Source organism: Ranitomeya imitator, chromosome 5 (genome assembly GCF_032444005.1).
Source record: "Ranitomeya imitator isolate aRanImi1 chromosome 5, aRanImi1.pri, whole genome shotgun sequence".
NCBI lineage: Eukaryota > Metazoa > Chordata > Amphibia > Anura > Dendrobatidae > Ranitomeya > Ranitomeya imitator.
Window position 1 is genome coordinate 515,719,779 of NC_091286.1, and position 16,537 is coordinate 515,736,315.

Sequence of the window (16,537 nt, forward strand, 5' to 3'; positions counted from 1 at the left end):
ATCTGCATGATGTGGTCGTGATGGGGTTGCCATGGCTACAAATCCATAACCCAGTATTAGATTGGAAATCTATGTCTGTGTCCAGCTGGGGTTGTCAGGGGGTACATGGTGATGTTCCATTTCTGTCTATCTCATCATCCACCCCTTCTGAGGTCCCAGAGTTCTTGTCTGATTACCGGGATGTATTCGATGAGCCCAAGTCCAATGCCCTACCTCCGCATAGGGATTGTGATTGTGCTATCGAGTTGATTCCTGCTAGTAAGTTTCCGAAGGGTCGACTGTTTAATTTATCTGTGCCTAAGCACGCCGCTATGCGGAGTTACGTAAAAGAATCCTTGGAGAAGGGTCATATTCGGCCGTCGTCGTCGCCATTGGGAGCAGGGTTCTTTTTTGTGGCCAAGAAGGATGGTTCGCTGAGACCTTGTATTGATTACCGCCTTCTAAATAAAATCACGGTCAAATTTCAGTACCCCTTGCCGCTGCTATCTGATTTGTTTGCTCGGATTAAGGGGGCTAGTTGGTTCACCAAGATAGATCTTCGTGATACATATAATCTTGTGCGTATTAAACGGGGCGATGAATGGAAAACTGCATTTAATACGCCCGAGGGCCATTTTGAGTACCTAGTTATGCCATTTGGACTTGCCAATGCTCCATCAGTATTTCAGTCCTTTATGCATGACATCTTCCGAGAGTACCTGGATAAATTCCTGATTGTATACTTGGATGATATTTTGGTCTTCTCGGATGATTGGGAGTCTCATGTGAAGCAGGTCAGAATGGTGTTCCAGGTCCTGCGTGCTAATTCTTTGTTTGTGAAGGGATCAAAGTGTCTCTTTGGTGTTCAGAAAATTTCATTTTTGGGGTTCATTTTTTCCCCTTCTACCATTGAGATGGACCCTGTTAAGGTCCAGGCCATTTATGATTGGACTCAGCCGACATCTCTGAAGAGTCTGCAAAAGTTCCTTGGCTTTGCTAATTTTTATCATGGCTTCATCTGTAATTTTTCTAGTATTGCTAAACCATTGACCGATTTGACCAAGAAGGGTGCTGATGTGGTCAATTGGTCTTCTGCTGCTGTGGAAGCTTTTCAAGAGTTGAAGCGTCATTTTTCTTCTGCCCCTGTGTTGTGTCAACCAGATGTTTCGCTTCCGCTCCAGGTTGAGGTTGATGCTTCTGAAATTGGAGCGGGGGCTGTTTTGTCGCAAAGAGGTGCTGATTGCTCGGTGATGAAGCCATGCGCCTTCTTTTCCAGGAAATTTTCGCCTGCTGAGCGAAATTATGATGTTGGCAATCGAGAGTTGCTGGCCATGAAGTGGACATTCGAGGAGTGGCGTCATTGGCTTGAAGGAGCTAAGCATCGCGTGGTGGTCTTGACTGATCACAAGAACTTGACTTATCTCGAGTCTGCCAAACGGTTGAATCCTAGACAGGCTCGTTGGTCGCTGTTTTTCTCCCGTTTTGACTTTGTGGTTTCGTACCTTTCCGGGCTCTAAAAATGTGAAGGCGGATGCCCTGTCTAGGAGTTTTGTGCCCGACTCTCCGGGTTTGCCTGAGCAGGCGGGTATTCTCAAAGAGGGAGTAATTGTGTCTGCCATCTCACCTGATTTGCGGCGGGTGCTGCAAAAATTTCAAGCTAATAAACCTGATCGTTGCCCAGCAGAGAAACTGTTTGTCCCTGATAGGTGGACGAATAAAGTTCTCTGAGGTTCATTGTTCGGTGTTGGCTGGTCATCCTGGAATCTTTGGTACCAGAGATTTGGTGGCTAGATCCTTTTGGTGGCCGTCTCTGTCGCGGGATGTGCGTTCTTTTGTGCAGTCCTGTGGGATTTGTGCTCGGGCTAAGCCCTGCTGTTCTCGTGCCAGTGGGTTGCTTTTGCCCTTGCCGATCCCGAAGAGGCCTTGGACACATATCTCTATGGATTTTATTTCGGATCTCCCCGTCTCTCAAAAGATGTCGGTCATTTGGGTAGTTTGTGATCGCTTCTCTAAGATGATCCATTTGGTACCCTTGTCTAAATTACCTTCCTCCTCTGATTTGGTGCCATTGTTCTTCCAGCATGTGGTTCGCTTACATGGCATTCCAGAGAACATCGTTTCTGACAGAGTTTCCCAGTTTGTTTCGAGGTTTTGGCGAGCCTTTTGTGCTAGGATGGGCATTGATTTGTCTTTTTCCTTGGCTTTCCATCCTCAGACAAATGGCCAGACTGAACGAACCAATCAGACCTTGGAAACATATCTGAGATGTTTTGTGTTATGATAAGGTAATTCAGTACCACAATGGACATAAAGGTCAGAGCACATACAGTGACCTGACAATAACCCAAAAACATAGAACGAGCTCTGAGACGTGGGAACTCTGCTGACTGCAATCCCTAATCCTCTCCAACCACACTAGAGGCAGCCGTGGATTGCGCCTAACGCTCCCTATGCAACTCGGCACAACCTGAGAAACTAGCTAGCCTGAAGATAGAAAATAAGCCTACCTTGCCTCAGAGAAATACCCCAAAGGAAAAGGCAGCCCCCACATATAATGACTGTGAGTTAAGATGAAAAGACAAACGTAGAGATGAAATAGATTTAGCAAAGTGAGGCCCGACTTTCTGAACAGAGCGAGGATAGAAAAGGTAACTTTGCGGTCAACACAAAACCCTACAAAAACCACGCAAAGGGGGCAAAAAGACCCTCCGTACCGAACTAACGGCACGGAGGTACACCCTCTGCGTCCCAGAGCTTCCAGCAAGCAGGAAAAAACAATTAGACAAGCTGGACAGAAAAAAAACAGCAAACAAAATAGCAAAGCGGAACTTAGCTATGCAAAGCAGCAGGCCACAGGAACGATCCAGGAGGAAACAGGTCCAATACTAGAACATTGACTGGAGGCCAGGATAAAAGCACTAGGTGGAGTTAAATAGAGCAGCACCTAACGACTTCACCACATCACCTGAGGAAGGAAACTCAGAAGCCGCAGTACCACTTTCCTCCACCAACGGAAGCTCACAGAGAGAATCAGCCGAAGTACCACTTGTGACCACAGGAGGGAGCTCTGCCACAGAATTCACAACAGTACCCCCCCTTGAGGAGGGGTCACCGAACCCTCACCAGAGCCCCCAGGACGACCAGGATGAGCCACATGAAAGGCACGAACAAGATCAGGAGCATGGACATCAGAGGCAAAGACCCAGGAATTATCTTCCTGAGCATAACCCTTCCACTTAACCAGATACTGGAGTTTCCGTCTTGAAACACGAGAATCCAAAATCTTCTCCACAATATACTCCAACTCCCCCTCCACCAAAACCGGGGCAGGAGGATCAACAGATGGAACCATAGGTACCACGTATCTCCGCAACAATGACCTATGGAATACGTTATGTATGGAAAAAGAATCTGGAAGGGTCAGACGAAAAGACACAGGATTAAGAATCTCAGAAATCCTATACGGACCAATGAAACGAGGTTTAAACTTAGGAGAGGAAACCTTCATAAGAATATGACGAGAAGATAACCAAACCAAATCCCCAACATGAAGTCGGGGACCCACACAGCGTCTGCGATTAGCGAAACGTTGAGCCTTCTCCTGGGACAAGGTCAAATTGTCCACTACATGAGTCCAAATCTGCTGCAACCTGTCCACCACAGTATCCACACCAGGACAGTCTGAAGACTCAACCTGCCCTGAAGAGAAACGAGGATGGGACCCAGAGTTGCAGAAAAACGGCGAAACCAAGGTAGCCGAGCTGGCCCGATTATTAAGGGCGAACTCAGCCAAAGGCAAAAAGGACACCCAGTCATCCTGATCAGCAGAAACAAAGCATCTCAGATATGTTTCCAAGGTCTGATTGGTTCGTTCGGTCTGGCCATTAGTCTGAGGATGGAAAGCCGAGGAAAAAGACAAGTCAATGCCCATCCTACCACAAAAGGCTCGCGAAAACCTCGAAACAAACTGGGAACCTCTGTCAGAAACGATATTCTCTGGAATGCCATGTAAACGAACCACATGCTGGAAGAACAATGGCACCAAATCAGAGGAGGAAGGTAATTTAGACAAGGGTACCAAATGGACCATCTTAGAGAAACGATCACAGACCACCCAAATGACTGACATCTTTTGAGAGACGGGAAGATCTGAAATAAAATCCATAGAGATATGTGTCCAAGGCCTCTTTGGGACCGGCAAGGGAAAAAGCAACCCACTGGCACGAGAACAGCAGGGCTTAGCCCGAGCACAAATCCCACAGGACTGCACAAAAGAACGCACATCCCGCGACAGAGATGGCCACCAAAAGGATCTAGCCACTAACTCTCTGGTACCAAAGATTCCAGGATGACCAGCCAACACCGAACAATGAACCTCAGAGATAACTTTATTCGTCCACCTATCAGGGACAAACAGTTTCTCCGCTGGGCAACGATCAGGTTTATTAGCCTGAAATTTTTGCTGCACCCGCCGCAAATCAGGGGAGATGGCAGACACAATTACTCCCTCTTTGAGGATACCCGCCGGCTCAGATAAACCCGGAGAGTCGGGCACAAAACTCCTAGACAGAGCATCCGCCTTCACATTTTTAGAGCCCGGAAGGTACGAAATCACAAAGTCAAAACGGGCAAAAAACAGCGACCAACGAGCCTGTCTAGGATTTAACCGCTTGGCAGACTCGAGATAAGTCAAGTTCTTATGATCAGTCAAGACCACCACGCGATGCTTAGCTCCTTCAAGCCAATGACGCCACTCCTCGAATGCCCACTTCATGGCCAGCAACTCTCGATTGCCCACATCATAATTTCGCTCAGCAGGCGAAAACTTCCTGGAAAAGAAGGCGCATGGTTTCATCACCGAGCAATCAGAACTTCTCTGCGACAAAACAGCCCCTGCTCCAATCTCAGAAGCATCAACCTCGACCTGGAATGGAAGCGAAACATCTGGTTGACACAACACAGGGGCAGAAGAAAAACGACGCTTCAACTCTTGAAAAGCTTCCACAGCAGCAGAAGACCAATTGACCACATCAGCACCCTTCTTGGTCAAATCGGTCAATGGTTTAGCAATACTAGAAAAATTGCAGATGAAGCGACGATAAAAATTAGCAAAGCCCAGGAACTTTTGCAGACTTTTCAGAGATGTCGGCTGAGTCCAATCATGGATGGCTTGGACCTTAACAGGGTCCATCTCGATAGTAGAAGGGGAAAAGATGAACCCCAAAAATGAAACCTTCTGAACACCAAAGAGACACTTTGATCCCTTCACAAACAAAGAATTAGCACGCAGGACCTGAAACACCGTTCTGACCTGCTTCACATGAGACTCCCAATCATCCGAGAAGATCAAAATGTCATCCAAGTACACAATCAGGAATTTATCCAGGTACTCTCGGAAGATGTCATGCATAAAGGACTGAAACACTGATGGAGCATTGGCAAGTCTGAATGGCATTACAAGACACTCAAAATGGCCATCGGGCGTATTAAATGCAGTTTTCCATTCATCGCCTCGCTTAATACGCACAAGATTATACGCACCACGAAGATCTATCTTGGTGAACCAACTAGCCCCCTTAATCCGAGCAAACAAATCAGATAACAACGGCAAGGGGTACTGAAATTTAACCGTGATCTTATTTAGAAGGCGGTAACCTATACAAGGTCTCAGCGAACCATCCTTCTTGGCTACAAAAAAGAACCCTGCTCCCAATGGCGACGATAATGGGCGAATATGCCCCTTCTCCAAGGACTCCTTCACATAACTCCGCATAGCGGCGTGCTCAGGCACAGACAAATTAAACAGTCGACCTTTTGGGAATTTACTATCAGGAATCAAATCGATAGCACAATCACAATCCCTATGCGGAGGTAGGGTATCGGACTTGGGCTCATCAAATACATCCCGGTAATCAGACAAGAACTCTGGAACCTCAGAAGGGGTGGATGACGAAATAGTCAGAAATGGGACATCACCATGTAACCCCTGACAACCCCAGCTGGACACAGACATGGATTTCCAATCTAATACTGGATTATGGACTTGTAGCCATGGCAACCCCAACACGACCACATCATGCAGATTATGCAACACCAGAAAGCGAATAACCTCCTGATGTGCAGGAGCCATGCACATGGTCAGCTGGGTCTAGTACTGAGGCTTATTCTTGGCCAAAGGCGTAGCATCAATTCCTCTCAATGGAATAGGACACTGCAAGGGCTCCAAGAAAAACCCACAACGCCTAGCATACTCCAAGTCCATCAAATTCAGGGCAGCGCCTGAATCCACAAATGTCATGACAGAATACGATGACAAAGAGCAGATCAAGGTAACGGACAGAAGAAATTTTGACTGTACCGTACCAACCGCTTAGTGCGCTTAGGACAATCAGAGATAACATGAGTGGAATCACCACAGTAGAAACACAGCCCATTCAGACGTCTGTGTTCTTGCCGTTCAACTCTGGTCAAGGTCCTATTGCACTGCATAGGCTCAGGTTTAAGCTCAGGTAATACCGCCAAATGGTGCACAGATTTACGCTCACGCAAGCGTCGACCGATCTGAATGGCCAAAGACATAGACTCATTCAGACCAGCAGGCATAGGAAATCCCACCATGACATCCCTAAGGGCTTCAGAGAGACCCTTTCTGAAAATAGCTACGAGTGCACCTTCATTCCATTGAGTGAGTACGGACCACTTTCTAAATTTCTGACAATATACCTCTATCTCATCCTGACCCTGACACAGAGCCAGCAAATTTTTCTCTGCCTGATCCACTGAATTAGGTTCATCGTACAGCAATCCGAGAGCCAGGAAAAACGCATCGATATTACTTAATGCAGGATCTCCTGACGCAAGAGAAAATGCCCAGTCCTGAGGGTCGCCACGTAAAAAAGAAATAATGATCCTAACTTGTTGAACTGGGTCACCAGAGGAGCGAGGTTTCAAAGCTAGAAATAGTTTACAATTATTTTTGAAACTCAGAAATTTAGTTCTAGCTCCAAAAAGCAAATCAGGAATAGGAATTCTCGGTTCTAACATAGAATTCTGAACCACAAAGTCTTGAATACTTTGTACTCTTGCCGTGAGCTGATCCACACATGAAGACAGACCTTTAATGTCCATCGCTACACCTGTGTCCTGAACCACCCAAATGTCTAGGGGAAAAAAAGGCAAAACACAGTGCAGAGAAAAAAAAATGGTCTCAGAACTTCTTTTTTCCCTCTATTGAGAATCATTAGTACTTTGGGCCTCCAGTACTGTTATGATAAGGTAATTCAGTACCACAATGGACATAAAGGTCAGAGCACATACAGTGACCTGACAATAACGCAAAAATATAGAACGAGCTCTGAGACGTGGGAACTCTGCTGACCGCAATCCCTAATCCTCTCCAACCACACTAGAGGCAGCCGTGGATTGCGCCTAACGCTCCCTATGCAACTCGGCACAGCCTGAGAAACTAGCTAGCCTGAAGATAGAAAATCAGCCTACCTTGCCTCAGAGAAATACCCCAAAGGAAAAGGCAGCCCCCACATATAATGACTGTGAGTTAAGATGAAAAGACTAACGTAGAGATGAAATAGATTTAGCAAAGTGAGGCCCGACTTTCTGAACAGAGCGAGGATAGAAAAGGTAACTTTGCGGTCAACACAAAACCCTACAAAAACCACGCAAAGGGGGCAAAAAGACCCTCCGTACCGAACTAACGGCACGGAGGTACACCCTCTGCGTCCCAGAGCTTCCAGCAAGCAGGAAAAAACAATTAGACAAGCTGGACAGAAAAAAACAGCAAACAAAATAGCAAAGCGGAACTTAGCTATGCAAAGCAGCAGGCCACAGGAACGATCCAGGAGGAAATAGGTCCAATACTAGAACATTGACTGGAGGCCAGGATAAAAGCACTAGGTGGAGTTAAATAGAGCAGCACCTAACGACTTCACCACATCACCTGAGGAAGGAAACTCAGAAGCCACAGTACCACTTTCCTCCACCAACGGAAGCTCACAGAGAGAATCAGCCGAAGTACCACTTGTGACCACAGGAGGGAGCTCTGCCACAGAATTCACAACAGTTTTGTTTCTGCTGATCAGGATGATTGGGTGTCCTTTTTGCCGTTGGCTGAGTTCGCTCTTAATAATCGGGCCAGCTCGGCTACCTTGGTTTCACCGTTTTTCTGCAATTCTGGGTTCCATCCTCGTTTCTCTTCAGGGCAGGTTGAGTCTTCGGACTGTCCTGGTGTGGATACTGTGGTGGACAGGTTGCAGCAGATTTGGACTCATGTAGTGGACAATTTGACCTTATCCCAGGATAAGGCTCAACGTTTCGCTAATCGCAGACGCTGTGTGGGTCCCCGACTTCGTGTTGGGGATTTGGTTTGGTTGTCATCTCTGTTGTGAATTCTGTGGCAGAGTTCACTCCGGTGGTCACAAGTGGTACTTCGGCTGATTCTCTCTGGGAGCATCCGTTTGTGGAGGAAAGTGGTACTGCAGCTTCTGAGTTTCCTCCCTCAGGTGATCTGGTGAGGTCGTTAGCTGCTTCTCTACTTAACTCCACCTGATGCTTTGATCCATGCTTCCTGTCAATGTTCCAGTGTTGGACTTGTGTTTCTCTGGATCATTCCTGTGGCCTGCTGCTCTGCATAGCTAAGTGCTTCTTTGCTATTTGTTGCTATTTTTTCTGTCCAGCTTGTCTATTTGTTTTGCTGGAAGCTCTGGGACGCAAAGGGTGTACCTCCGTGCCGTTAGTTCGGTACAGAGGGTCTTTTTGCCCCCTTTGCGTGGTTTTCTTTAGGGTTTTGTGTAGACCGCAAAGTTATCTTTCCTATCCTCGTTCTGTCTAGAATATCGGGCCTCACTGAATCTATTTCATCCCTACGTTTGTCTTTTCATCTTACTCACAGTCATTATATGTGGGGGGCTGCCTTTTCCTTTGGGGTGTTTCTCTGAGGCAAGGTAGGCTTATTTTTCTATCTTCAGGCTAGTTAGTTTCTCAGGCTGTGCCGAGTTGCATAGGGAGCCCTAGGCGCAATCCACAGCTGCCTCTAGTTGTGTTTGGAGAGGATCAGGAATTGCGGTCTACAGAGTTTCCACGTCTCAGAGCTCGTTCTATTATTTTGGGTTATTGTCAGATCACTGTATGTGCTATGTACATTGTGTTACTGAATTGCCTAGCATAACACATCTCGTTATATTCCTATGAAGGTTTCCTCTCCTAAGTTTAAGCCTCGTTTCATTGGCCCGTATAGGATTTCTGAGATTCTTAATCCTGTGTCTTTTCGTTTGACCCTTCCAGATTCTTTTTCCATCCATAACGTATTCCATAGGTCATTGTTGCGGAGATACGTGGCGCCTGTGGTTCCATCTGTTGATCCTCCTGCCCCGGTTTTGGTGGAGGGGGAGTTGGAGTATATTGTGGAGAAGATTTTGGATTCTCGTGTTTCGAGACGGAAACTCCAGTATCTGGTTAAGTGGAAGGGTTATGGTCAGGAAGATAATTCCTGGGTCTTTGCCTCTGATGTCCATGCTGCCGATCTTGTTCGTGCCTTTCATATGGCTCATCCTGGTCGGCCTGGGGGCTCTGGTGAGGGTTCGGTGACCCCTCCTCAAGGGGGGGTACTGTTGTGAATTCTGTGATCAAGCTCCCTCCTGTGGTCATGAGTGGTACTGCGGCTTCTGAGGTTCCTTCCTCAGGTGATGAGGTTAGGTCGTTAGGTGATGCTCTATTTAACTCCACCTAGTGCTTTGATCCTGGCCTCCAGTCAATGTTCTAGTATTGGTCTTGCTTCCTCCTGGATCGTTCCTGTGGCCTGTCTGCTCAGCATAAGCTAAGTTTTGCTTGTGTTACTTTTGTTGCTATATTTTCTGTCCAGCTTGCTTTTTTGGTTCTGCTTGCTTGCTGGAAGCTCTGAGACGCAGAGGGAACACCTCCGTACCGTTAGTCGGTGCGGAGGGTCTTTTTGCCCCTCTGCGTGGTTGTTTGTAGGTTTTTGTGTTGACCGCAAAGCTATCTTTCCTATCCTCGGTCTATTCAGTAAGTCGGGCCTCACTTTGCTAAATCTATTTCATCTCTGAGTTTGTATTTTCATCTTTACTCACAGTCATTATACGTGGGGGGCTGCCTTTTCCTTTGGGGAAATTCTCTGAGGCAAGGTAGGCTTATTTTTCTATCTTCAGGACTAGCTAGTTTCTCAGGCTGTGCCGAGTTGCATAGGGAGCGTTAGGCGCAATCCACAGCTACCTCTAGTGTGGTTTGATAGGTTTAGGGATTGCGGTCAGCAGAGTTTCCACGTCTCAGAGGTCGTCCTATGTTTTGTGGGTTTTGTCAGGTCACTGGTGTGCTCTGAACTTCAAGGTCCATTGTGGTTCTGAATTACCTATTCATAACAGCGCTCCCACTGTCTTTTGACACAGACTCCTTTAGAAATCTCAATTAAACCATACTTATGACCTCGCCTAATTCCTCCGAAGCCCTCCTTCTCCTGTAATAAACCAAAAACAAAAGAGTTCACGGTGCTAGTGTGGATGTCACCGAGGTCACTGCAGTTCAGCCCGGCTGGGAACGAATCCTCAGTGACCGTAGGTACCCTTGATGACATCACCTCTAGTCACTGAGGCTGCGCTTGCAGCAGTTCAGTCACCAGTGGTACTCATCCTGGACCATCGCATTTTGGCACCATCCAAGTTGAAAACTGTTTTTCCCCCAGACATGGATTATGGCATGGGACAGAACGACTGACAAATGAGGGATATTGTTGTTTTTTTATTTTTGGTTTATTACAGGAGAACAAGGACTTCAGAGGAATTAGGCATGTTCGAAAGTATGGTTTAAATGAGATTATTAAAGGAGTCTGTCATTTTTTCAATTAAAGGACTTTATTCTTGGCGTCTGTTTTCATACAGTGTGACTATGAGGTTAGTAATGGGTGCGTCTTATTGACGCCTCTCCATTACTAACCTTGGGGCTTGATGTCACCGGACAATATAAAGGTGACATCAACCCCCCAACTATCATCCCACTTGCCACCGCTACATGGCAAGTGGGAAGAGCCGGGCAATGTGCCAGAATTGGTGCATCTAATAGATGTGCTTTTCTGGGCCATTGCGGGCTGCTCTTTTTAGGCTGGTGGGGACCCCAAATGTGTTTTTTTTAAATTACTTCTTTAAAGGCCGGGGTCACACTAGAGAGGAATACGGATGTATGAGAGGCGCCAAAACAACGCATTGCACACGGACCAATGTTTCTCTATGGGGCATCTCCCATATTTTACGGGCTGAGAAAATCGCAGCATGCTGCGTTTGTCAGCGTATTGCGCAAAAAATCCACCAATTAAAGTCTATGGGGGCAAGAAAAATACAGATTACACACGGACCATGCGTGTGACTTGCGAGAAATATGCATCGGTGTTCTATTCAAAAGCTGGTAATTCAGTGCGGTGTACAGTAAAATCACACTGACAGGTTAGAATAGAATAGCTAAAAAAAAGTGTACACAAAGAATAGGTATATATATATATATATATATATATATATATATATATATATCATTGACACACACATATATATATATATATATATATATAATACAGAGCTGAATAGCAGAAAAGCCGGTAATTCAATTGCCGGCTTTTGCCAACTCCTTATTAAACCCAACAGGATATGAGACATAGTGTACATACAGTAAACCATTTCATATCCATTATTTTTTTTACATATTCCTCACTAATAATGTAAGAAGTGTCTGTGTGCAAAATTTGGGAGCTCTAGGTGTTAAAATAAAGGGTTAAATCACGGAAAAAACTGGCGTGGGCTCCCGCGCAATTTTCTCCGCCAGAGTGGGAAAGCCAGTGAGTGAGGGCAGATATTATACAATAATAATATTAATAGCCTAGAGAGGGACCATGGTTATTGTCCACCCCGGCTAAAAACATCTGCCCCAGCCACCCCAGGTATGGGATAGTGTTGCTTTTTTATTTTCCCTTTTTTTTAGACGATAAGGGTCGTCAGTTGGATTGAGAGTACAATAAAGATGTTAAAACCCTACGTGTATTTATTTCATTAAACTACTTTATTCTTAATGTGTGTGTGTATTATTAACCCTTTATAACTATTGAAATAATAATTTATAGGTGTCTTATTGACATCTCTCCATTATTAACCTGGCTTAATGTCACCTTATATTAGCAAGGTGACATTAACCCCTTATTACCCCATATCCCACCGCTACTCGGGAGTGGGATGAGAGGGGCTAAGTGCCAGAATAGGTGCATCTTACAGATGTGCCTTTTCTGGGGTGGCTAGGGACAGATGTTTTTAGCTGCGGGGGGACAATAACCATGGTCCCTCTCTAGGCTATTAATGTCTGCCTTCACTCACTGGCTTTCCCACTCTGGTGGAGAAAATTGCCGACAATCGAATTACCTCCTTTTCTGCTATCTAGCGCTGTATTAAATAAAATTATATATATAGACATACATACAGATACACATAATATATATATATGTGTGTGTGTCTGTATGTATATTTATATATAGAGAGAGAGAGAGGGAGAGAGCGAGACTGCATATATGTTTTCACGAATATTTGAGCCCATGGATCCATTCTATGTCCAATTTGCAAGCCGGTGAGAAAATCTCGCCGTACAGATGCCATACGGATGCCAAACTGTTGTGGCCGGCAATCAGGCAACACAGCGTGCAGTAATCAGTGCACATACAGAGATCTGGCAATAACCAAAAACAATAGGACAAGCTCTGAGACGTGGAATCTCTGTAGACTGCAGTACCTGATCTATCCTCACACAACTATAAGCAGCAGTGGATTGCGCCTAACACTACCTATGCAACTCGGCACTGCCTGAGGAGCTGACTAGCCTGAAGATAGAAATACAAGCCTGACTTACCTCAGAGAAATACCCCAAAGGAATAGGCAGCCCCCCACATATAATGACTGTTAGCAAGATGAAAAGACAAACGTAGGAATGAAATAGATTCAGCAAAGTGAGGCCCGATATTCTAGACAGAGCGAGGATAGCAAAGAGAACTATGCAGTCTACAAAAAACCCTAAAACGAAAACCACGCAAAGGGGCAAAAAGACCCACCGTGCCGAACTAACAGCACGGCGGTGCACCCCTTTGCTTCTCAGAGCTTCCAGCAAAAGTTAATAGCAAGCTGGACAGAAAAAACAGAAAACAAACTAGAAGCACTTATCTAGCAGAGCAGCAGGCCCAAGGAAAGATGCAGTAGCTCAGATCCAACACTGGAACATTGACAAGGAGCAAGGAAGACAGACTCAGGTGGAGCTAAATAGCAAGGCAGCCAACGAGCTCACCAAAACACCTGAGGGAGGAAGCCCAGAGACTGCAATACCACTTGTGACCACAGAAATGAACTCAGCCACAGAATTCACAACACCAAACGTGCACAAAATATGCAGCCACACCTTGCCTACGGATAACATACGGATCACTGTTCAGGGAACATTTCTGCGTATTTGGTCTGTAAAAAAGGACCATATTTTTATACGTTGTGTGTGACTCCAGCCAAATAATTAAAAAATATGGCATGGGGACCCCTTTATTCTTGATTACTAGCCTTGCTGACTGTGAGTTTTGCCTGGCTGGTTAACAAAAATACAGGGGAACCCAAGCCGTTTTTTTTTCAAATTATTTATTTACAGCGCAATAGCAGCTTATGAATATTCCCATCCGCCACTCCTGCTCTCTGTTAATATGGGCAGCAGGTGTTGAATGATGGGAGTAGTAGTCCCATCAACTGACACGAGTGGCCGGAGGTAAACTTTATACCTCTGATCAAAGCTGAGTGCTCCCGCTGTTGGCAGGGATGGTTTCACTGCCGATCATAAGCGGTGTTTGTCACGCTGTCATGCACATGACAGTGCAGCAAACACTGGATGTCCGGGCCCCCCATTCAAGTGAATGGGGTCCGGGTTCGGGTCCAGGTACTGCTCTGGTACACGAACCCGAACTTTTTGTAACTGTTCAGCCGAACCCACCGGACCCGAATATCCAGGTGTTCTCCCATCTCTAAGGGCTTGTTTTCACTTGCGATGAACACGTCCGTGTCTCGCATGTGGAAACGAAGCTCTGGTGCCGACACTCCGGAGCGGAGCGTGCAGCTCCATGTGTTGCTATGCGGCCACACGCTCTGCTCCGGAGTGCCGGCGCCAGAGCTTCGTTTCCACATGCGAGACACGGACGTGTTCCTCGCAAGTGAAAACAAGCCCTAATAGGGAGCGTTGGGGCAAGTTTGCTGCAGAAACTTCCATATCTTCATTGGCTCTGCAAAAATTTGTGTACACATCAAGAAAATGATTTTTCATTAGGAAATTTTTGAAACAAATGAGCCTGAAGTGTACGTACACTTAGGAATATTTTTGCGATTCCGCTTTCCTAAATCATTATACAGAGACAATTTCGTAATATACAAAGAAAAACCTATATATAAATAACGACCGCTCAGGTTAGTGATCCGTTACGTCTGTAATTGAACATGTTTACATAGCTGCAGTTTTCAGCATTCACACACTATTACGGAACAATTACTGAACACAGAAAATAAACATGGCTACTCTTCTTTGTGCCTTTGTGGAGCCAAAAGTACTGCATTCCCCAATGACATGCGAAGAGCCAGTTCTGATCATTTAGGCTTTCCTGTTAGCATAAGAATGGAATACTACAGCCCACAGACCCGTTTATGTACCCTCGTCATCATCACCACACACAGCAGGACATTAAACATGGCAGCATACCTGTAACAAGCAGCTGAGACCGTATACTAATGGGCGGTGTTGTGGACACGTCTGGTAATCGGCACATGGAATATGGACAGAACTGATGACTGGTCCTGAAGTACTGGGACTTGGAGCTAAAATAGGAGGATTGTTTGTCCCCATCATTCCAATGGCAGGAGCAGCACAATCACTCAGCAGTGCAGAAAGGCGTCTGGAGCAGAAGTAGGCAAGGCGTCGTGACAAGTACGCTGATTGTACAAATTCCTCAGAGTGCTAAAAAAAAGAAAGAATAACTGTAAAAACAGCATGTGTCAGTAGTTATCTGTTGTAGAAATGTAGTAGCAAAAAAGTTAAATCTCCTTAATTTGTTGGGCTATGTTCACACACAGCATTTTTGCAGCATGTTTTGCCGCATTTTGTAAGCAAATGAAGAGCTGCGTTTTACAGTACCAGCAACAGCTATGAGATTTCAGAAATCTCATTCACACTCTTGTTTTTTTTTTCCTGACTGACTTTGAGAACTGCAGCATTTTTTAAATCGGCAGCATGTTAATTATGTTTGTTAAAGGGACTCTGTCACCTGAATTTGGAGGGAACAATTTTCAGTCATAGGGGCGGGGTTTTCGGGTGTTTGATTCACCCTTTCCTTACCCGCTGGCTGCAATATTGGATTGAAGTTCATTCTCTGTCCTCCGTAGTACACGCCTGCACAAGGCAATCTTGCCTTGCGCAGGCGTGTACTATGGAGGACAGAGAATGAACTTCAATCCAATATTGCTGCCAGCATGCAGTCAGTGGGTAAGGAAAGGGTGAATCAAACACCCAAAAACCTCGCCCCTATGGCTGAAAATTGTTCCCTCCAAATTCAGGTGACAGTCCCTTTAAGTAACCCCTACATGTGGCAGCTGCGAGACATGCAGGCGCGGGGACTAGAACAAAATATTCGAGCACACCGAAGACACTTGATTAGCATGCTCGGAGAACACCTTACCCGAGCACGTTCGCTCATCACTAATGTCAATTTTTTCAGTATTTTTGCAGTAGTTTTCCACCCATAGAAAGAAACAAGAAAGTGAAAAAATCCTGCAAAAAACTCAGCAAACCAGTTTTGCTCAATTTCTGCAGAGTTTTATGATGCATTTCTGGTGTGAATAAAACTGACTTTATTAAATGTACTGTGAACAAATCTCACATGTAATCCACATTGAAAACGCAGCTAAAAGTCACTGCAAAAACACAGCAAATCTTTGTTATAATGCAGAAAAATCTGTGTTTTGAACACAGCATTTTTACTTCCAAGAGAACAAGTTTTGCATGCAGAAAAAACACTTCAAAAACAGTGTGTGTGAGCACAGCCCGAGGCCAGTCTCACACGTCAGTGTCTCCGGTACGTGAGGTGTCAGTTTCCTCACGTACCGGAGCCACTGACACACATAGACACATAAAAATCAATGCATCTTTTCAGATGCCAGTGATTTTTTGCGGACCGTGTCTCCGTGTTTGGCCGTGTGCCAAACACGGAGACATGTCAGTGTTCGTGGGAGCGCACGTATTACACGGACCCATTAAAGTCAATGCACACATTGTCCGTGTGCAGTCTGTGTGCCGTGCAGGGGACAGCGCTACATTAAGCGCTGTCCCCCCCACTGGTGCTGACTCGGCGATTCATACCCACCTGTGCGCCCCCCGCCGCCCCGCTGTGCTGAAAATACTCACCCGGCTCGCTCCCTCGCCGCCGCTGCTTCCTCTCCTGGCCGCAGCTTCTCCTGAATGTGGTCACGTGGGGCCGCTCATTTACAGTAAT

At 45.8% G+C, this 16,537-nt stretch overlaps 1 protein-coding gene across 1 annotated transcript in view; it reads right to left on the reverse strand.

Annotated features, from left to right (window-relative positions):
* The window catches only part of LOC138638297 (mediator of RNA polymerase II transcription subunit 12-like protein), a 268,574-nt gene that overhangs the window by 128,171 nt on the left and 123,866 nt on the right, over positions 1-16,537 (reverse strand). Inside the window, exon 8 of the mRNA XM_069727500.1 lies at positions 14,752-15,006. Within this exon, the coding sequence (XP_069583601.1) occupies positions 14,752-15,006 (255 nt within the window). The remainder of the gene's footprint in view (positions 1-14,751; positions 15,007-16,537) is intronic.